Below are 23,385 nucleotides of genomic sequence, written 5' to 3' on the forward strand. Positions count from 1 at the left end.
ACCACTACTACTACAACCACCACCACATCATCATCACTATCACTACTACTACAACTACAACCACCACCACATTATCATCACTACCACTACTACTACTGCAACCACCACCACCATATCATCATCATTGAAATATTTTTTTTTTTAATTGAGCTTTATATAGTGCAATATCTACTAAATGTGCTCAAAGCGCTTTACAAGGGGTCCCTGGTCAACATTTAACATGTAGGACGGGACATGACGCCTGTTAGGCGATATTACAATTTTTCGGACAAAGACAACTCTGTTAACGGCCAGGTACTCATTTTACACCTGAGTACGGTGAGAGAATGTGAGTAAAGAGCCTTTTCCAAGGACTCAACTATGCGCCGAGCGCGAGGCTCGAACCCAGGACCTTCCGATCCGGAAGCGAGTGTCATACTACTAGACCACATAGCCGCATCATTACCACTACTACTACAAACACCACCACCACATCATCATCACGACCACTACTACTACAACCACCACCACCACCATATCATTACCATTACCACTACTACTACAACCACCACCACATCATCATCACTACCACTACTACTACAACTACAATCATCACCACCACCACATCATCATCACTACTACTACTACAACTACAACCACCACCAACACCACATCACCTCACTAACACTCAGTACTACAATCACTACCATTAGGTTTTGGAGCTTTACTTCATTTGAAATAAGAAAACTTCGGAATTGTATTTGGCATTGTGTTTATATATCATAATATAATTCTAATCAGTTATCTATTTAGAACTAGATACTATACAATATGTATGCCAAATACCACCCCAATTCCCCTTTCTTGTGTGCGGTAATTCCTCTTTCGGCATTGAAATTGAGTGTGAGAGAGTCATCACTACACACATAAACAACAGAAACAATTTAAAAACAAGACTATGACACGCAACCACTCACACACGAGGCTATACTATTTATCCTTTTCTCTATATAGAATAGGACAAGACAAACAATAGCTTGACTCTCGCTACACTTCGCATTGATGTTTGTCGTCTCACGAGTTCAACTCTCGGTCGACCTGTCAATATTCCTTTTTGCCTCGGGCGTAATCATTAATAGAATGTTGTGTGGTTTTGACCGTTAAGAAAACCTTAAGAAGTCACATTTATATCATTTTAGAGAGATCGTTTTAAATAATTTTGAGTTAAACGAGCGAGCAGCAACTTGTTTTCATGAACGGCCGTTCAGCGCTTGTTTACTATAGTAACGCGATTCCCAGCCAACATCAAAATGGCGGATATTTTTCTCATCGAGGCCGCTGGTTGGTTAGCCAATAAGAGCACCGTACGGTTTCCATTGGGTAAATTCCTTGCTTAGACCTGAACTTTTTAATGACATACTCCATCTATTCAGGGGAGATTCTATGTGCATGATATCCCCTACAGCAAAAGTTTCTAAACATAATATTCATTTAATAAATCATAAATATATTAAACAAAATACCATTCGACGGAGTTATTCCAAATAACGTTTTCATATTGATATATAAACGTCCACATAGAAGGTGAAACACCTCGATCGAGGCTTTGCACGATGCAGTGACTCTACTATAATGGGCGATAACTCAATCAAATATTGATTTGCTTGTAACTTAATACGCTTGTTACTGACATCCAATAGAGTGAACTTTATTATTTGAGTAGTATAAAATAAAGTGCGGTTCGCATGCTATTTTAAACAGAGGAATGTTTTTATTCATCTAAAAATCAAATCAAGGGGAATAACTCGTACAAATCGAAGGGAATATTAACAAAAGTGTACATATGACTTATTTAACATATAATACAGATTTTATGTTCTTAAAGATATAAAATTTCGATAATTTACGACAAGTTTTATTGTTAATTTGTAGTTGACTTTATTTGAAATTGAGTGACCTCTGGTTGACCTCAAGTGGTCGAATTAGAATTCCAATCGACCAAATGTTTTTTCAAAGATATCAATCTTACCAATTGTAAAGAAAAATATTTTACACGAATGCGAAACAACTCGAGTTTTTTTTTTTTTTCACTAGGCGGTGACTCTACTGTATAAGGTGCCCGTTAAGAACTTGTTCGATCAAATATATATCCAGATATAAAAGGATAGTGCAAAGTTGTGTGCGTAAAATATATTTGAGAAGCACAGTTGTTCTCAATATTTGTTGGGCCGTGTTCGGTACAGAGTGAAGAAGTATCCACACTACACATCTTCTTCACGAAAAGTCAGATCAACACTGATACAAGAAAACAGAAGAGCAAACTTGAGACAACAACAATACACGGTTTGTGTGTATTGTATTGTCTTCACGTGTTACTGAATAGACTAGATACGTTTTGATTGTCAAAACCTTTTCATTTTATTTTTGACATTTTCTCATTTGTGACCCTCCGCCTCGAAACGGTATTAAGTCGGATTTTTCAATTTTGGGTTTTTGGTACCCAATCATAGCTTATTTTATGCTTTAAAATTTGATACCAAATTTATACAATTCTGATCATTCATTGCCGAGATATGACCGTCTGAAGTAGGGGGAGTGTGAAAAACAAATTTTGAGAAAATCGACTTTGAAGTGAGGCACCGTTTTCTCGCACAGTCAAATCAATGGGCAAAGATAATTCCTTAGATACGGGCATCGAAAATTTGACGAGAATAGTGAAATTTGGCATGAGCTTAGATTATACATCTAATAATGTACATACAAATTTTTGGAACAATCCAATAATTACTTTTGTAGTTATTCATTATTATGTAAGATGTTCTTAAACAAATAAAACACTGGGAAAAAAATGCCGACAATTGCTCACTTTTTCAAGAATTTTTGATATTTGAATAAAGAATCAATGAAATAATGTATTATTAATGTGATATTAATGTGAAATGTTTGTCTTATTTAATAGAGAAAATACGATTTCAAAATGCCAAAAGTTAAAGAAGGTTTTATAATTTGAAAGTACAGTTTTGAAACTACGTGAAGCCGGGTGGGCAGGGAAAGAATTATCAAGAAAGAGGATTAGAGAGGAAGAGATAGAATGAGAGAGTAAAATACACACACACACACACACACAGACACACAAACACACACACACATGTGTGTGTGTGTGTGTGTGAGAGAGAGAGAGAGAGAGAAAGAAAGAGAGAGATATAGAGAAAAAGAGGAGCGAGAGGGGGAGGGGAGTGAGACTGCTTGTGCATTAAGAGGACGCGAGGGAAATAGAATAAAGATTGAAACCTGTATAATTGTATGTGTTTGTGTGTGTGTGTGTGTGTGTATGTGTGTGTGTGTGTGTGTGTGAACGAAACAAAAGGGAGACGGAGAGAGTGAGGTAGACATGAAGAAAGGGATGGAGGCGGAGCAAAGAATTGTAGGGATACTTTAAAGAAAGCATTTTGTTACAAAGTAAGTCATAGTCAATCAACTGGAAACATATTGACCAATGAGATTGCAATTAAAGAAATGGGCTGGTCAAATCAATCATTGCATTGTTTCCATTTTGAGTCGGATGACAGCTTGAGGAGGAGGGGTGGGGCTTATTGTGTAGTGACTTACATGAAAACCTGTTATTGAATCTCTCAAGTTGTCCTTAGCGTTCACCCACATTGTTCATTGTCTAAAAAGACCCCCCCCCCCCCCTCCTCCTTTCTTTCAGTATACAAAGAAAGCACGACAAAACGAACATCCATCTCTCTCTCTCTCTCTCTCTCTCTCTCTCTCTCTCTCTTCTCTCTCTCTCTCTCTCTCTGTTTCTCTCTCCCTCTTCATCTATCTATCTATCTATCTATCTATCTATCTATCTATCTATCTACTATCTATATCTATCATATCTATCTATCTATCTATCTATCTATCTATCATCTACTACTATCTACTATCTATCTATCTATCTATCTATCTATCTATTTTATCTTTATCTATCATATTATATATATTATATAATATATATATATATTAATATATATATATATTACTACCTATCTATTTTCCATTTATAGGTTTGTCTTCTGTCTGTGTATCTATCCATCCATTTCATTTTTTAGTTACACGTATTTCCATCGGGAGTTCATTAATTGTTTGAAGGTTCTATTTATTTTCGCTTTTGTACTTAAAATAAATGTTTATCCGACAACATCTCTGTAAGTGTAAAGATTAGTCAACTGTTGTTCTATAAAGTCTTAGCATGTCCTATAATTTCATGAATAAAAAAAGGGGACAAAGAGACCATCACTCGATGCAGCTCGACAAAGAGATAATAGCACGTGGTGTTATCAAAATGCACAAACACACATAGTAACACACGCATGCTGACGTCATGAAGCATCGCCCGAGCATTATGGTCTACAGCCACAGCGCATGTGATGAGCGTTGACCAATCAGAATCATTCATTTGTAAGGTTGTCAGGGAAAAACCTAGACTTGTTTACAGTTTTTAAAGTCCATTATTGGTTGAACCATGAAATTGTGAAAACAATCATGCTTTCTCTGAGATAGATAAAGACACGCCCTTTGCTGTGATATCTTACATCTTATTGGTGGAGAAAAAGACTCGGTATTACTAAGCCTTGGAAAGGGTGGCTCTCTGAGAGAAAGTCAACTCTCGTTTTGAATGTGTCACTGATAGTTGCATTTTTAAACTTGAAATTTATATAACTTATCGTCATTGTTTATGTTGAATTATTATGTTTTCATGTAGAAAAATGATTGTAGTTTCTGAAACAACCAAAAACTGAAATTTGATAATTTTGACCATTTCCACTTTAAAACCGGTTTTCTTCGTTTTCCAAATCCCGACTTAATACCGCTTCGAGGCGGAGGGTCACATTTTTTAATAAAGTTATAATTTAATTAAATCAGCAGACTTCTTTAATAATTTAAATCTATACTTTTGTGGAGATCTTTTGTAATAGAGTCCGATTGTGGTTGGAAAAATCTTTATATTTTAATATCCTAAAACCAGTGACAATAGATAACATGTCTGTGTATAAGATTTGCGGTGATGGGCACAATGTAATCTTTTGTATCTTGTGGACTTGAATTTAAACTTGAATGGTTTTTCTATAAGCTGACTGGAATGGCTCGTTTAAATGCAAAGTTAATTGGCGAAGAACTGCTGTTTCCAGGATTTTTGAAATAAAGGGAACAGTTTGAAACGGGTTATTTAGTTTTTTAAATTGTTATGGTCTGAAGAAAGTTTCTTTTAAAGTGGGGTAATCAGAGCTGTCTTAAAACAAGTGGGGACGATACCGGCTTGCAGTGACAAGCTTCATTATTTCAGTTTTTGATGGGATAAGCTTGTCAATGCAAGAATTTAAAAGCCAGACTAAAAGTGATCTAGCTCACACGTATGTGGGGCCTTCATAACGTCATGCTGATATTCTTGATTTAATAATAATAAATTGCGCTAAAATATTCCCTTTGGAGAGCTCTATGCGCATTACAATCAAATTGCGAGAATAAAAGAAACATGAAAACATGACATACAATTACATTAGCAACAGGTCTGAACATAAATGCAAGTAAATATAAATATCATAAAATACAATGAAAAATGTGTCACACGTAAATAGTAATATTGTATAATAAGTTGAATTATTAGTTATGATTGTTTAAAACCGATAAACATATAGGGGACTATAAAAAATAAAATGATGTCACAACATTTCTTGATTTCTAATACTCAAATCTTATAATATTTATTAAAAAGATATGTTTTCAAATGTTTTAAAAAATAATATTTTGAATCGAAGAGTCTAATGTCCTCGGGTAGGCTGTTCCAAATTTAAAAGATCTTTCGCCAATTTTAACCTCACTTTGGGTTTTTAAAAACACACAGACGTAGACGATAGTAAATTGCGCACATGTTAATAAAAGTTAAGATGATATCAAGGAGGGCTTTAGAGAGGGAGACTCGCCTTGGATTTTCAGATCCCGCTATTGGGGGCCATTGGGTCGATAAGGATTTCAGGCAAAAATACTACTTTTCTGCCTTGGTACAATTTCCTTGAAGCGAAATAATTGATTCAGTTCTTTTAATTTCGGTAGTACTTTATAATAAATTGGTTAATTAGCGACCGTAAGTTTTAAATAATATTTCTAATGTCTTGAATGATATGAAAATATACAAAAAGTAGCGAATTATCAAAAATTTTACAGGAAAGTATGAACTATTTTTCTATGACGCCTTCTTACAAACTGAGTGATTGGTTTTGTAGTTGACTAGCATTTAAGCTTAATAGCCAATATTCTCAACCAAAATACAATGAAAAATGTGTCACAGGTAAATAGTAATATTGTATAATAAGTTGAAATATTAGTTATGATTGTTTAAAACCAATAAATTTATAGGGGGCTGTAACAAATAAAATGATTTCACAACATTTCTTGATTTCTAAATCTTATAATATTTATTAAAAAGGTATGTTTTAAACTGTTTTTACAATAATATTTTGAATCGAAAAGTCTAATGTCATCGGACAGGCTGTTCCAAATTTAAAAGATCTTTCGCCATATGCTTTTAGCCTCACTTTGTTTTTGTTTTTAAGACACAGACTACGTAGACGATCGTAAATTGCGCACAGGTGAATAAAAGTTAAGATGATCTTTAGGGTAGGATGGCGTTTCGTCATTTTCTTTCGCGATAATTTGGTGGCAAATGCGTGTTATTCTATAATAAATACGTGCCTCAACAGGCAACCAATAAAGATTTATGAGTGATTGTCTGGGTTTGAACAGTAGATCTAGTGACAATACGGGCTGCAATGTTTTCAATGTAATTTTAAAAATTGTTTCGCTGGAAGGCCTCCCAAAAGTGAATTACAGTAATCTGAACAAGAAAGTATAAATACGGAAGTGATTTTCTTTGCTGCAGACAGGGATAGATAATGCCTTAAGAGCCCCAGTTTTATAATTTCTATAAAAATGACTGGAATACTTTACTTATTGAAAATCCGTTCTGAGAGTTTGATCAAAATAAATCCCAAGACCTTAAAAATGTTTTTGTTGTACTGAACTACAGATGAATCTATTGTCTTTGAGGGAAATTGATAGTTTTAATTTTATGAGGAATAGAGCATGTCATTAACTCTTTTCGTTCTTCATTTTTAATTTGTTAGCGTGCATCCATTTGTTGATGTTTTCTATACAGATTTGAATATCATGGGCGCATTCTTGAATGTCCTCAATTGACACAGATTGGTACAGTTCTGTGTCATCGCATAAAGATGGTAATTTAAATTATATTGAGAAATCATTTTCCCGAGTGGCAGAGTGTACATTACATAGTATAAAACAGGTCCAAGAATCGAACATTGCGGCACATCAAATTAAAGAGTTTGGGTTTTAGACAAGATAATATTTACAGTAATTTGTTGGCAACGACCACTAAGATAAGACTGAAACCGAGTAAGGGCTGTGCCAGAAATGCCAAAGGATATGTTTAATCTGTTGTGAGAATTTCGTGATCGATTGTGTCGAATGCGATCGAGAAGAGAAATAATAGAAATAAACCATCGTCGGCAGCACTCAACAAGTAATTGTTTATGAAATTCTCTGAGACTGGCTGAAAAAAAAGGAACATGTCGCTATCAAAATATCTTCCTCCCACATTTGAATTATTATACATAGATCTAGGTACAGTATTATTATTATTATTATTATTATTATTATTATTATTATTATTATTATTATTATTATTATTATTATTATTATTATTATTATTATTATTATTATTATTATCATTATTATTATTATTATTATTATTATTATTATTATTATTATTATTATTATTATTATTATTATTATTATTATTATCATTATTATTACTATTATTGTTATCTTTAATTAATCAAATTACTGTCATGGTGAGTAACCTTTTATCTACATACATGACCGAATATAACATTCACCATGGCATCTTGCATATAGTCAGGAGGATGAATTTCCCAATTCTCACCAGCCACCGCCATATCCCAAGGCTGAAGAAAAAAGACTCGATCCTCAAGATTCTTAAACTCAGACTTGATATACTCGGTGTAGAAAGGACCGACAAGATCCCCAGCGTTTGGTGTAAACCACTTGTCGTGGAACGGATGAGGACCTCGAATGACCACTCTCGCACTGGGATTTCGTCGAAGCAGTCTTTCAACAGAAGCACTGATAGCTCTAATGTGAGTTATGAAAAGCCTATCTGAATACGCAGTATAGTGAATATATAAATGAATTATTATTATATACCGGCCCCTATCTGGTACTTCATCAATGATGAGGTGGGCCGCTTTCTGATTGTTCCGATCAGCACCGCCGTGTGATCCCAAGTGAAATGGGAGCGCATGCGAGTTCCATCTCATAACGATGCCCATATCAGTCCTGCTGCACACACGAGGATAATGCCATGGTAGCTTCCCAACATTAGTGGGTTGAACACATCCCGTCCTTGGAGAAAGCCGTAGAAATATCCTCATAGCATTTGAGTCTCCAAGCATTAGCACAGTTGTATTACGGAGACATTTCAATATCTCTTTATCTGTTAAAAGGTTCAATGTGCATGTTGATGGTATCCATTTTCTATTCATGAAGTAACCTCTTGGTGCTTTGGTGTACCAGCTATCTCGGAAAGGAATATTTTTGCATGGGGGTAGTTCCCTCACTCCTTTCATCTCATTCTCTCCATCACTTACTAAGATTTTGATTTCTTCTTTAAGTTCTCTTTTATCCGATTTCTTGAAAACTGACCACCAATGTTTTTCTGCAGGTGTACTTGGTAAAGGAGCAATAAAATCTATGTCGAAATTTAGCTCCCAATGCCGACATTCTAATGTTTTGTGTTTTGGCAATCCACAAAACCATGGCATGCCTCCGTTTTTTGTTGTAAAATTACACACTTTTGTGTATCCCAGAATTTCCGGAAAGGGAGAACATATTGTTACCTCACCCAAAAAATGGGTTCTAAAACCAGCAACCATATGCCGTGTTGTTTTGGCGACGTATCTTAGATAATAATGAGCTCGCTGGACAGCCGTGTTGTAGACAAGACTGGCTTTGATCGTGATTTCTCCTGACCAAGCCAAAGGTAATGTGGCAATATAGCTGCCGTTCCCGAGGTAAAACACTTCGGTTGCTAGGCATGCCTTGCGTTTGTCGTCCCTCATCCATACTCTAATTTGATCACCTCCTTGGTGTGTAAGCCGCCCATAACCATCACGTACTGTTACCAGGACTGTTAGGTTTTCTCCCTTTCTGTGAATGAGTAAAATGATGTATAATATATGTTATTAATGTTGAATAAATGAGCAATGCTCTGAAAACGGGGATGTTTAGAAGAAAAGTATAGAACAAAATTTAAATGTGATTCACCAGAACACGCTTTCTCTTTTGTTTGTTTGTTTGCTGTTTTTTTGGTTCAATTTGTTTGAGTTTCGATGAAAATTTCATGGGCCTAAATATAGAATTGACTGTCGACTATGGACATCATTGTAGCCTAACAGTCGAAAGTCAATTTCACGTGATTTGATTCATTATGACAAAAATAAGATAAAATATGAAAAGGAACGAAATATTGTCTATATCTGACGTGTTGCTAATTTCTTCTTTGCGTTGAAAGTATGAAGGCGGGTATCTTACATGCCATCATTTACTAGACAGCTTGATGCTAACAGCCGAATTAGTCACCGTCCTTTCAACTCCCACTTCTAGTCAAGAGACTAGCTAGTCTAGGACTTGAAAACGTTTATGAAATCCGATTTTTAAAAACAATAATTTGGTCCGCTTAGGCTTAAGACAAGGAAGTCATTTACTATACTAGTAAATAACTAAATCTAGTCCTCGTTCATGAAAATGGGCCACGGAAAGGAGATGGGGGCCGCCAGGTCTATCCTGCCCACTCAAAGGAGTGGAAACATACCCACAATCAAACTACCAATTACAGGAGTAACAATCGGAACTTGGAATGTTCGCACACTTTAGGCAGTTGGGAAAACGGCTGAACTAACCGACGACCTGAAACGCTACACATGGGCCATCATAGGCCTATGTGAGGAAAGGCTGTGCTGAAGCAATCACGACGGAAGTACGTGTATTATGGTATTCAGGTCATGAGAGGGTTCATCAACACGGGATTGCCTTTATCGTAAAGAAGGAAAATACCAACACCGATATAGAATACACACCCATGTCTAGCAGAATAATTGCCATCAGACGTGCGGCTCATTACAAGAATACAAAAATGGTAAAAGTATATGGATGAAGATCCAGAAAAGAAAAGTTCTATGAGGATATAGAAGAAACAATTGCCAAGATCCCAAAAAAAGATATATTAAGAGTATAAGGAGACTGGGGTAAGACTCATATACACAGTAGGGCGCTTTGGAATAGGAACAACTAATGATAGGGGCCTGCAATTACTAGAATATGAGAAAACTGACATTTGCAAACACATTACAGCAATTATTAGGCTAGAATTAAAATGTTATCACTCTGAAACTAGAAGATCAGTTTCACAAGTCATTTCTCCAGTTCTCCAGAGGAATGTGTTCAAACTTCCAAGGATATTGGAACCAGTAGTTTGACATCATACTATTGTTACCTATTACAAGATCAAGTAACATAAGCAATACCTAAATCTCCTGTTTCCACCAACTATTTTTATGCTAGATGTTGTCCAGTTTCCTGCCTTCAAATGGTCTGTCAGCGGCTTCAAATGTAGGAATTGTTTCTCTGAAGGCAACAAAGAGTCCGACTCTACAACGCTTGGAGATTGACTGAAGTTAACAAATCCATTTATGAGCATCTGAAAAACAAATAATAAAATAAACAATTCCCGAATAATAAATTACTCTCGAAGGTGTACTCCATATAAAGCATATAAGAACTTGAGAATTTTTAGGATCAATATAGTTCGGTATCCACTAATGTTTCTCAAATCCCTTTACAAAAGGTTCCTAGCCCATAGCCACACAGTATCTATGAGAGCACATGACGTCTGTTAGGCGATATTGCACATTATTTTTCGACAGAGATGTTACTGTTTATGACCAGGTACTGATTTTACATTTGAGTATGGTGAGAGAGTCAGTAAAAAGCTTTCCCAAGGACTCAACTATGCGTCGCTCAGAGCGGGTCTCAAACCCTGGAACTTCCGGTATAAAGACGACAACACAACACAATACAAGACCACATAGCCGCACAAAAATAGAATGTGACCAGCGGCGTCAAATCGTATGCCAATCTGTTGGGTCTAATCAGATAAAAAGGAAGTCCTTCAGAGCCATTCGGCCCATGGAGTTTCTATAGCGTGAAACAGAGAATAGCAATTGCTTCCTATCCTTAGGAAAGGACGCCAGTCTAACGCAAAGTACTTTCCGCCAGATCTAACAGACCCAGCTACCCAATAACTGCTTGATGGACACTAGTCAGAAAAAATCTCGACTGCCCCCGGATCGATCTCAGTCCCTTTGCATGTGAAGCGAATGCTCTACCAGTTGAGTTATCGGGACCCCAGGGTCTAATCAGATGCTTAACATTTAATTCATAAAAGAAAAAAAAGAAACAGGATGAACTATTTACAATAGGCTTCAACAGTCGTGACCTCACTTCCCTCGTAACTTAGTAACTGGTTCTAAACTATTGGAACAATGGCGGACGCCCTTTTGAAATACTTCTCCGACGAGCATAAAAGTGTATCCAGAGGAGAAAAACATAAATGTAATCATGTTTCGACTTTTATACATTCTGATCATGACATGTAAAAAAGTTCTAGCCAGCATGAAGAATAAAAATTACTGATTTTCTTTGTTTAGAACCAAGCTGTTTGTTGCTGGGCGGAAGTGACATCAGACTATTGAATCCTATTTCCGAATAATTTATATCCTATGCCTTTCCATAAATAGTAACGCGTAATGATATCAAGTTTACAATGTAATAATTTGTGACGTCAGATTATTAAGCGTTTAATACAATAAAATTAGATTCTGAAAAAAAAGGATCATTTAAACGTTTTTGAACATGTCTTTTATTCAAAGAAGACGAAATCGGAATTGATTAATAGGCAGAATGAGAGATTTCTTAGACTCTTGCGTTTTGGAATTCGAACTTTGTTCCCAACATGTATTCACAATCTCGTGCTGTGGTTGGGAACACGTTCAGAATTCCAAAAGCAAGAGTGTAAGAATCTTATAATATCATCATCAATCATCATCATCATCATCATCATCATCATCATCATCATCATCATCATCATCATCATCACTATCATCATCGTGGCCGTCATCATAAGCAGCATTATCAGCATGGTCGTCTTGTCACCATAACCTCACCATCAACCATTTTCATAAACAACTGTTTTTCACCTTTACGTATGAGCATAGCATATAGTTTATAATAATTATAATGATAAGTTCACAAGAGTTCGATTAATTTACAATCGACTTCTACCGATAGGTTTATCTCTAACCTCCATATTTTCCCCACAATTATCGGACAGAGGAAGCTGCGATTGTCAGTTATCAAAACAAAAACATTGAAATGGTAATTGTGAAACCACCCAAGTGTGATTGTTCTAAGTGTGGCTGATGATTAGTGTAGGGATATTGTATGCTAGTTGTTTTTCTTTCCTTGCCTGAACAAGTGTGTATGAAAGGTACCAGACAAAGCAAGAAGGAAACATACAAGAAAGAAAAACACACCACCCCCTCGACTGGGGATCGAGCCTCAGACCTTCCTATTGCCGTGCTACCATCACACCACGGAGGCTCCCTATATTTGGGATAATTTTTATTCCTATATTCCTTGTCTGACACATCTCTACACCAAGCGATTAAATTTTCCGACCCTAACCCGTAAATGATCGATTTAGATTTCAGTCCAACTGTACAACATAATATATGACAATAATATCTTCATTTAACTCTCTCTTTATCGACAATTTTCAAGATTTTTCCCAAAATGTCACTTCCATCCAACATAGACATAGAATTTTAAGTTCTAAATAAAAAAAATACAGACCTTCCTATTACCGGTCAGACGTGCTACCATTACACCACGGAGGCTCCCTATAGTTAGGACAATTTTTATTCCTATATTCCTTGTTTGACACATCTCTACACCAAGCGGTTCATTTTTCCGTAAATGATGGATTTCGACGTCAGTCCAACTGTACAACATATATTTATGACAATAATATATTCATTTAACTCTCTCTTTATCGACAATTTTCCAGATTTTATCCAAAATGTCACACCCATTCAACATAGAAATATCTAGATATTTTAAGCTCTAGCCTAAATCAAAAGGAATAAGTATATGATATACTTTTGTTCAGCAAAACAAGTTGCACAACACACAGCATTAAGTTGTCTTGTAAAGTTTTGTGATGTAAAATTAAAACAATGAAAAATATTTCGGTTGAATCGTAACGAATGTGACGATTTTCCTATGGTTGGTAAGAGATGGTTAAGCATCTAAACTGCCCCGTAAATATTGTTTACATTCGATGTTCAGATAAATCTCATAAATTGCCAATACAAACTGCATGCAGCAGCAACACTTACTTTATTTATTGTTTCCACATGTTTGAACATACATGACACTTCTGGTTTCCTACATTGGTATCCTGGGATATTCCAAAAGAGATGGCCATCTGGTATAATAGACTCAGCATTTTCCCGTCCTCTTTGTATCACGATCGATTTGAGACTTTTTCCGGTCCACAGAAATTCGCTTTGAAAGGCTATATAAACCAATGTCGTTCCGAGTGCTATGACAGACAGAATTCGGAAGATTGCCTGGGCGTAAAGAAATTCAAAAATAAAAAGATCAAATAGCATTTGAATTCCGTATAAAATGGCTTTGAGTGCATCGATTAATTATTGATAGAGGTTGTCCATAAAGCCTTTCCCAGATTTCAAATATTTTAGGATGAATCCACACCGGAGACTGACACCGACGACCCGGCACCTACGTTCTGACACAGACGTTTTTTCTACCCATACCGCCGACGGAACCGCCCGGACTGACACTGCCGTCTTTAATTTTATTTTTACTAAATGGTGTGTAATACTACTACTACTACTACTACTACTACTACTACTACTACTACTACTACTACTACTACTACTACTACTACTACTACTACTACTACTACTAATAATAATAATAATAATAATAATAATAATAATAATAATAAAATATAATAATAACAATATATCTTTATTGTCCATAAATATGGCAATTTGTCATTTAGTTACATTGTTATAACGTTATATGATAACTATAACATTGAACAGATATTTCATTCCTACTTATTCTCTCTCTCTCTCTCTCTCTCTCTCTCTCCCTCTCTCTCTCTCTCTCCCCCTCTCCTCTCTCTCTCTCTCTCTCTCTCTCTCTCTCTCTCTCTCTCTCTCTCTCTCTCTCTCTCTCTCTCTCTCTCAATTTCCTTTGGGCAACATTCTTAGATATATTAATATGTTCAGAGAATTTGAGGGAACTATCAATAGTTATTAAAAGAGAATTAAAATATTCAACTATCTCAACATAATCTTTACCGATCATCACACATTTTATGTTGTTTCAACATTTAATTCAAGCTAATCAGTAAAGATATTAGTTTGTTTGAAATAATTCATTTCGGTAACTTTATCTTTTAATAAGTCAAGAATATCAGTATCATCTGCATATTTCACTATAAAACAACAGGAGTTGGAGTAAGTTGTTCTTATTGCGGTTAAGGAAAAGCCAAAGAAATAAACATAGACGATTTTGGGTTCACCCCATTCAACAACTATGAACAATTATCGTGATTTCCATCATCTCCCCCCCCCCCCCCCCCCCCCCCCCCCCCCAAAAAAAAAAAGTGCATTCCAAAAATTATCTCCCCTGACCTGACTCACCACTCACCAGACACCGACGTCTTCGCGCATGTTGGCTCGGAAAAAAAAGTAGACAGATGATGTCAGGTGCTTGATATGGGTAGATCTAGCGGCTCTTCTCTTTATTCATTATATTTTGTCCATGCCCGACTTCTTCGTCCGGAAGACGGCAGAGGACGGCAGTGCCGGGTCGTCAAAGTCAGTCTCCGATGTGGGTTAGTCCTTATTATTCTAAAACAAACTTTATAGACATTTACTTCTGGTTTTCACCGTCTTCTGGGGAAAAGCCATACATTTATGCCCATTAGCCACAGACCCACATTAAATCACAAAATTTACCCTAATCAACATGAACTTAAAAGACCTGACTTTTCTCTCTTTTTATTTCCGAATAGCAACAATGCGACAAAAATCGCTTGGTCGACGGGATTGTGATCAATCTACTCACTATCTATGTGTCTCAGCAAATTTAGATTATCCTTATTTCTTGAGGTCGATTTTTTAAATTGCCTGTGTGACGATGGAATTAGAAGTTATTTTCTACACCTTACAACGACAGCAGCCCTCTGTGTAAATTTGTAAATTTGTGGACAACGAATTATTCCCTGCCGAGTATAACATTTCAAACCTTTATGCCAGAAAATCCCTAATCCACCCGTGACATGCACGCTATACTGCATATCTGGACAATGGAAATCAATTAGGTATTAACATCTGGATAGACACACTCATTATATCATTTAAATTGTTGTTACCAATCAATAACACAGTAAACGACAGAAGTATGGTTCTCAAACAACATTAATTGTTTTCAATATAACAACGCTATTTTGAATAACTCCATCGAATTATATTTTAAATAATATATTTATAATTTGTTAATTACATAAACGATTACAATAACCAAATAAAAAAAAAAAAATTAAAAATACAACAACAACAGCAACATCAAAACCTCACCCCTACCTTAGTTGATTTCATATCCGAAATCTGTAGTCGATAATCGAACATCAACACAGTTGCACAGTTGCACTTGACTATTGGCTTGTACTTTGGATTGAAAGGTAGATTCTAACTAGTAGAAAAATAAAATAATAATCCTTGAAGTGTCTAAAAAATTAGCTTTAGTGAAACGTATTTATAACATATCGAAATGGGTAGTTGCTCAGTTGTACGGTCTTTGCTTAGTACCCAGAAGGTACCAAATTCGAATACCCTATGCGCTGTGTGGCCTTGAGAAAGTCGCCTCGCACTAGCTCAGTTTGCGGCACAGCAGTGCGGCTGACGCCCGAGTTATTCCAGTCTTCCCTTGGAATAGACGCTAAAGCGTCTTTCCCTATTTAGGTGAATTATAAAGGGAATTTATTTATTTATTTATAATTTATTTATAATATTATCAAACGAGCGCCAGATTGATTATAAAATATTTTCATTGTCCAATGCTTTAACTTTAATTTTGCTGAACACAATACTCTGAATAAATTATTTATGTACATAATATAAACACGTTTATCGGGTTATAAACAAAATTTTTAACTTCATTTTATTCATGTGATTGGCAAAGAAAATAATTCGTTTAATTAGAAGACTCTCATTGTCCAACATCATTCATGGAAGTATTCAAAATAGGTAAGAAAAGACATGACATCAAACCCTCTACTCCTATGGTTCCTAACTGTATACTATAGTCCGTTATACAACCCGTGCCCATGCGCTGACGTTGACATATTAAACATAACATAACATATGGCATACTGTGAAATGGGATAAAATCCTTTGAATGCCCTATATATTAATTGTAATGCTAGAAACCTATTGATTGAAAGATTACAATAATGATACACGTGGTAAAGATATTATATAAACTTAATCATATAGACCACTCGAATAGTTTGTTAAAGGATGATGTTGCAGTAAATCAATAGAGTTTAGTGTATCGACGTTTGTAGCGATTAATGGAAGGAAAACACGTATATTTGGATTGAACGGTGATAGAGCATAGTGTCTTAGGTTCAAATCTTTTTCTCCTATGGTTCCCACTCGTATATGTCACTATAGTCCGTTCCACAACCCGTGCCCATGCGTTGATGTTGATATCTTCACAATCTTCTGATGGATTTTAATGATAATTGGCTCGAACATTATAGTGTGTAGGGTAAATGTTTGAACTTTGCACTTTTTAATCAAAGTGATTAAGTATGTATAATTTAAGCTGTTTTATCCCCTGGTTAAGAATTTTAATAGAGGCAAGCTTATTTCTTTCATTTAACTTTCTCCTTACCGACCATTTTCAGTATTTTCCCAACATGGCAGGCTTACCCAGCAGACAAAATTATTTTTTAAACTCAAACAATCTTTCTACAAAACAATTTAATGTTCTTATTAATTAAACAAAGATCATTGTGATGTACAAAATAAATCTGAATAAGAAAAAATGTATATTGTGTTGAAACAAATGTGACGATTTTGCTGTAGGTGGTAAGGAGAGGGTTAAAAGACATACGGCGATTTCAAAATCTCGAAGACATCATATTTTTGATAGGACCAATGGCTTTCCATACATCACTTTCGCTCGATTGTGACGTAGTTTTTGTTAACACGGACAAGAAAAGGAATGAACGACTGACCTAATTTCTTTGAAATGGATTGTTCCAATTGATGGTTCCTCCATGACCTCTTGTTGCTACGCCTGTCAAGCTATTGTCATGGATGGATTTTTGTTTTTTACTATAACTATATAGCTATTATGAGTCTGGTTATTCAATCAACATACAATGCATACACTATTGAAAATTACGTCAATTAGCGTGTATTTTATTAAAATTTCTAGTTGAATATACATTTCAGTGCTTTCATTTTTGACTCGAAAATTTAAAAGTAAGTATATTTTGCCCCTGATATCAACCAATAATCGTAAACAAACGACCTGAAGCCACCTTGAGTACTTACTTTTCAACCGAAGCAAACAACCCACAGATGCTGTGCGTCACTCACAAATTTAACAGATAATTGAAAAAAAATGCATAGTGTCATCAGGTGTTGCGATGCAATTCCTTCATCAAGGTGTAACAATATTGTGGTGACTACTCACTAACGGTGGAACTGGCTTATGTTCCTCTGTTTTCCACATATTAAATGTAGCTATGGAATTAAGGATTGTTTGCCATATCTTTTCGTTGACGAGATAAATATATAGATAGAATGCGCTTGGCCAAGGAGTTCACAACATTGCCATCCGGAAGTATAACGGACCAACGTACAAAACTCTGTGTAACCATGAACTTGTATAGTCTAGTTAATACACTTTAGTGAGAACAACTCACAAACGCGGATGGCAAAATCCAATAACAATGGCCTATGTGACGTCATCTTCGTTCTATCTATAGTTAAGTGGACGGGCTAAATGGCAGGAAATATTCTGATAAGTTAGTGCTTAGTAACGCTCTAATCATCAATTCAATGTGGATTCGAGGATGTAGACACGATAAGAATTTACTATGTTTATTTTTATATAGTCTCCAATGTTAAGAAATGCTTAAGGTTTGTTTGAAGACTGCTATGTGAAAGTGTTAACTGTACCTACGTACGCCGCCTAGAACAAGATCTAGATCTACTCGTAGATCTAGCGCGACATCTAGAACAAATTTAGCCTGGGGTTATGTAGATCATTCAGGTAGATAGTAAGCGAGGGATTGCAATCGATATAGGAGAAGGACACCCCAAATTTAAACCAAGGGTAGGAAGGACTCGGGAGAGAAACAAGCAAAGGAGTGAATCTCTGAAATAAATCATGGTCCCCCAAGCCCGGGGGTTTGGCGTAGGTGCTAATCCCATCCTATGGGAAAATATTGCTGTCATTTCAGATGTTACTTGTGCCAGCTTGCTAGAACTGTACATTCCAAAATCATGTTTTTGCCTTTGCTTTAGCGACAAATAGAGATAGTCTCATCTTCCTGTCAGTGCATCCTTGTGTCTTTCACCACTGCCGTTCATACAAAGTTCTTCCGATGGCTCTGATATTTCAGTGTTTACCTGTGAGTTCATTCTTTTTACCTTCGTTGCTCTTTCTGTAACAATGTTTCCCCCTAGGATGGGGTTGTAAGCCCTACGCCAAACCCCAAGCTTGGAAGACCATGATTTATTTTAGAGATTCACGCCTTGGTTTGTTGCTCTCCCGAGCTAAAGAGTCATGCCACTCTTGCTTTTATTTTGGAGTGTCCTTCTCCTAGGCTGGTTGATTTCCTGAGCTATAGAGTCCTTCCTACTCTTGGTTTAATTTTGGAGTGACCTTCTCCTAGATTGATTGCGATCCCTCGCTTACTATCTACCCGGCTAAATTTGTTCTAGATCTCGGACTAGATCTACGAGTAGATCGTGATCTTGTTCTAGACAGCGTGCGTACAGTTAACACTTTCACATAGCAGTCTTCACACAAACCTTAAGCTTTTCTTAATATTGGAGACTGTAAAATAAAACCATTGTAAATTCTTACCTTGTCTAAATCCTCGAATCCACATTGAATTGATGATTAGAGCGTTACTAAGCACTAACTTATCAGAATATTTCCTGCCATTTAGCCCGTTCCGTCCACTAAACTATCTACTTATCTCGTCAACGAAAAGACATGGCAAACAATCCTTAATTCCATAGCTACATCATCATCATCATCATCATCATCATCATCATCATCATTATTATTATTATTATTATTATTATTATTATTATTATTATTATTATTATTATTATTATTATTATTATTATTATTATTATTATTATTATTATTATCATAATTATTGGGTTTTTTTTTGTTTTTATTATTTTTATCATCATTATTATTGTTAGTAGTAGTAGTAGTGGTAGTAAGTAGTAGTAGTAGTAGTAGTAGTAGTAGTAGTAGTAGTAGTAGTAGTAGTAGTAGTAGTAGTAGTAGTAGTAGTAGTAGTAGTAGTAGTAGTAGTAGTAGTAGTAGTAGTAGTATCATTATTATTATTATTATTATTATTATTATATATTATTATTATTTATTATTATTATTATTATTATAATTATTATTTTGTTGTTTTATTATTATTATCATTATTATTATATTATTATTATTATTATTATTATTATTATTATTATTATTATTATTATTATTATTATATTATTATTATTATTATTATATTATTATTATAATAATAAATAATAATAATAATATAATAATAATAATATATAATATATTATTATTATTATATTATTTATTATTATTATTATTTATTATTATTTATTATCATCATCATCATAATCGTGTAATTTCTGATATAACAAGACAGGTGCCTATTCCATTTTATATAGTCAATTGAAATGATAAGTAGCAATGATATTATAAAGCCAAATGAAGCATACACACACAAGTAAAACAAAACTGAGCAACATAAATTCAAACTCCATACATAGTTATCAAGTCAAATGTTCAATTTCATATTTTCAAACCATGAAGTAAGTATGATCCTACGTAGATATTTCACAACTGAAGAAAGAACTTTTTCTATCATAATTATATCATTATAACCACTATCAATTATATTAAATCTGTCATGAAAACTGCCATTGCATTCAGGCTTGTTTCGGCATGTACCAACATTATCCACCGTTCTTTTCTTTTTAGTGTTCCTTACATGCTTCAGTTGTAAACAAAAACGATTTCAAGGCTACGTGGGATAATATGTTTTACTTAGTGGTGCGTAACTTCTTTATATATTTAAAAGTGTAAAATCTCTAGTTTTATGGCAGCGGTTTTAAAATATTGTTTTATTGGACGTAAAGAAGAAAACGTTTTTATATGGTATCAATACGGTCCAAAATCTATATTGAGTTAAGACAAATTGAGTCGGAAGTTGACACAAATATTTACAACTTTTGATGGAGGAATATCTGAGAAAAACTAGGGGAAAAAAAACCGCGCCATCAACAAAAAAAATCTGACTATAATAGTGAATAGGCTACAAAAATAATATCTCATATTTTAGTGGCAGGAAGTATAGGCAGATTCTTAGGATCACGGGACGTAAAAGAGTGGGGATGTATGACCTTTATTGGCGACCAGCATATATTTAGACTAGAAAAATAGATGCTGTCTCTTTAACACAGTATCCAGTACTCATGAAGAGTGGTTTTACACTTCCGGTTAAATAGGAGCCATTGGGAGGCGGGGGGGGGGGGGGCATCACACTTCTCTTCCCTATTAAGAACGATAAAGGCAAAACATTCCAATTGAAATATCAACAAAGAACAATTCTGCTAGCTACCATCTACACCCCTATTTCGACTTTACCTCATGAGCGTGGGCCACCGGGTTGGGGAATCTATTCACCCCCCCCCCCCCCCCTCCCTCTCTCTCTCTCTCTCTCTCTCTCTCTCTCTCTCTCTAGTAATTAATCATCACAATTAGTGCTGATCATTATCTACTATCGATGCCTGGTGATCGTTAATTCAGTTTATGGATTATACTTTTTTTCAGAATGGTCACGTCACAAAGAAAATAATACAGAAACATTAGTGGTGCAATAATAATTATTCCACACCTCCCACTGAAAAACCCTATAATTTCTTAGTAAAAATGTAATCGTTGAATAATGCTTCGAATAAAAAAAATAACAATTCAACGATTGCAGAATATTTCCACTCATTTTATTGGCTTAAATACAGGTTGAAATGACAGCTGACTGGCCATCTAATATACAGTGGAACTCGGATACAACGGGGATATTGGGACTAGCAAAAAATCCCCGTTGTAGCCGAGTCCTGTTATATCCATGCATACGAAATTTGAACGGAATCAATTCTGAGGGAAATTGTTTTATTTTCAAATCGAAAAACACAAGGAACACATTTCGAGTTACCTCCCTAGACCTAAGTAGATATCGAGTTACCTCCCTCTGTAAATAAATCAAACGACGATGTCAGACCTACCTATAATATACGTACACGTCGGGTAAAAACCTTTATCAACAACCTCACAAAACTAATCGATATGTTTAACTCTTTGTTATAATTGGATATTCACTTTTTTTTTAGTCATAGTTTCTAACCGACGTATACATATATAGACTATGTAGATCTGACATCCGAACACACTTATGGGTCTAGTTTAACATTATTGTAATGGACAATATTTTGCGTCATTATTTCGAGATTTCCATTACAGCAATGAGCCCATAAGGAATTGGGTCACCAGACCTGCAAATAAGTACACGTCGTTTCTATCACAACTTATAGCAACTTATAGCACTTTCCATTTCTTTGAATAATTTGAATTTTTTATAGTAATTTGTTTCCCTTAGTTTTCAGAGAGACTTAGTGGATTGTACGAGAATTCAATAAATTTTGATGTTTGGAGCGCGTCTTGCTCTTAATTAATAAAGCGTAAATTTGATTTATGGGGTGGCCGCCAATATTTTGTAAATCATTTCACGAAAATTTGGGAAATACATAGAAATACACATAGTGGAAAATAGAAAAGTTGAATTACATTTGCATTCTGTTTCCCGTAGCCGACTCATCTCGAAAATGTCAAAAATAAAACCACGTACACACACAAACGCAACCTCAAACACACACAAACACACACACGCACACACACACACACACACACACACACACAAACATACACAAACACACATTCGAAGTAAGCGATTAAAAAAAAAAAGAAAGAAAGAAAGAAAGAAAACTTCACAGTTTCTCACGACGATGACTGCGCTTAACTCAGTGCTTGCGGGGTTCGGTTTTAATCCACTACTTATTTACATATTAAATTAACAACGGTGTTCGAGCTAGTCGGTCAGCTCGTTGTACTTTTTTTTTATAAAACTGGTTATGTTGACGTTTTGTATGACCCTGGGGATCCCGAATGCTCATTTGGTAGAGCACTTGCCTCACGCCAAAAGAGACCAAGATCGAGCCCAGGTGAAGTCGAGATTTTTTCTGACCCCCCCCCCCCCCCCCCCCGTCCTCTCTGTCCACCAAGCAGTGATTGAGTAATTTAGTTTGGTAGGTCTTGATAGAGACCAAGATCGAGCTAAGGTGTCGAGATTTTTTCTGACCCCCCCCCCCCCCCCCCTCCTCTCTGTCCACCAAGCAGTGATTGAGTAATTTGCTTTGGTAGATCTTGCGGAAAGTACATTGCGATAAACTAGCTTCGAATCCCAAGGATAGTATATAAAAACCGGGTAAAATCCGGCTTCATAAGCCATAAAGATATATATATATATATATATATATATATATATATATATATATATATATATATATATATATATATATATATATAAATATATATATATATATATAATTGTTTGTGTGTATGTTTGTGTGTGTGTCTGTGTGTGTTTGTGTGTATGTCTGTGTGTGTGTCTGTGTGTGTGTGTGTGTGACTTAAAATTAATTTCAAGCATAGGGTTCATCCCGACGTAATACCGTTTTAGCGAATTGGTCACATATTATTACATCG

At 35.4% G+C, this 23,385-nt stretch overlaps 1 protein-coding gene across 1 annotated transcript; it reads right to left on the reverse strand.

Moving 5' to 3' along the window:
- Positions 1-4,338: 4,338 nt before the first annotated feature.
- LOC144970259 (NXPE family member 1-like) lies at positions 4,339-22,434 on the reverse strand. The gene is made up of 5 exons (XM_078909711.1): positions 22,408-22,434; positions 15,864-15,972; positions 13,578-13,811; positions 10,647-10,819; positions 4,339-9,270 (listed from the first exon to the last, which is right to left on the reverse strand). The coding sequence occupies exons 2-5, from the start codon at positions 15,906-15,908 to the stop codon at positions 7,908-7,910; spliced, it is 1,815 nt and encodes a 604-aa protein (XP_078765837.1). The 5' UTR covers positions 15,909-15,972; positions 22,408-22,434; the 3' UTR covers positions 4,339-7,907.
- Between the last annotated feature and the right edge of the window lie 951 nt (positions 22,435-23,385).

This window comes from Berghia stephanieae, chromosome 4, assembly GCF_034508935.2.
Source record: "Berghia stephanieae isolate SIO BIC M18660-M18661 chromosome 4, UCSD_Bste_1.3, whole genome shotgun sequence".
In the NCBI taxonomy this organism is placed as follows: Eukaryota; Metazoa; Mollusca; class Gastropoda; order Nudibranchia; family Aeolidiidae; genus Berghia; species Berghia stephanieae.

What these genes read in the sequence shown, in the direction of transcription:
- LOC144970259 (XM_078909711.1), bottom strand. Translation starts at nt 15,908, where the DNA reads ATGTTCGATTATCGACTACAGATTTCGGATATGAAATCAACTAAG. An exon ending in ATGTGGAAACAATAAATAAA is followed by an intron (nt 10,820 to 13,577) that starts GTAAGTGTTGCT and finishes TTTGTTTTTCAG; the next exon opens with ATGCTCATAAATGGATTTGT. An exon ending in GGTGGAAACAGGAGATTTAG is followed by an intron (nt 9,271 to 10,646) that starts GTATTGCTTATG and finishes ACTCATTCACAG; the next exon opens with AAAGGGAGAAAACCTAACAG.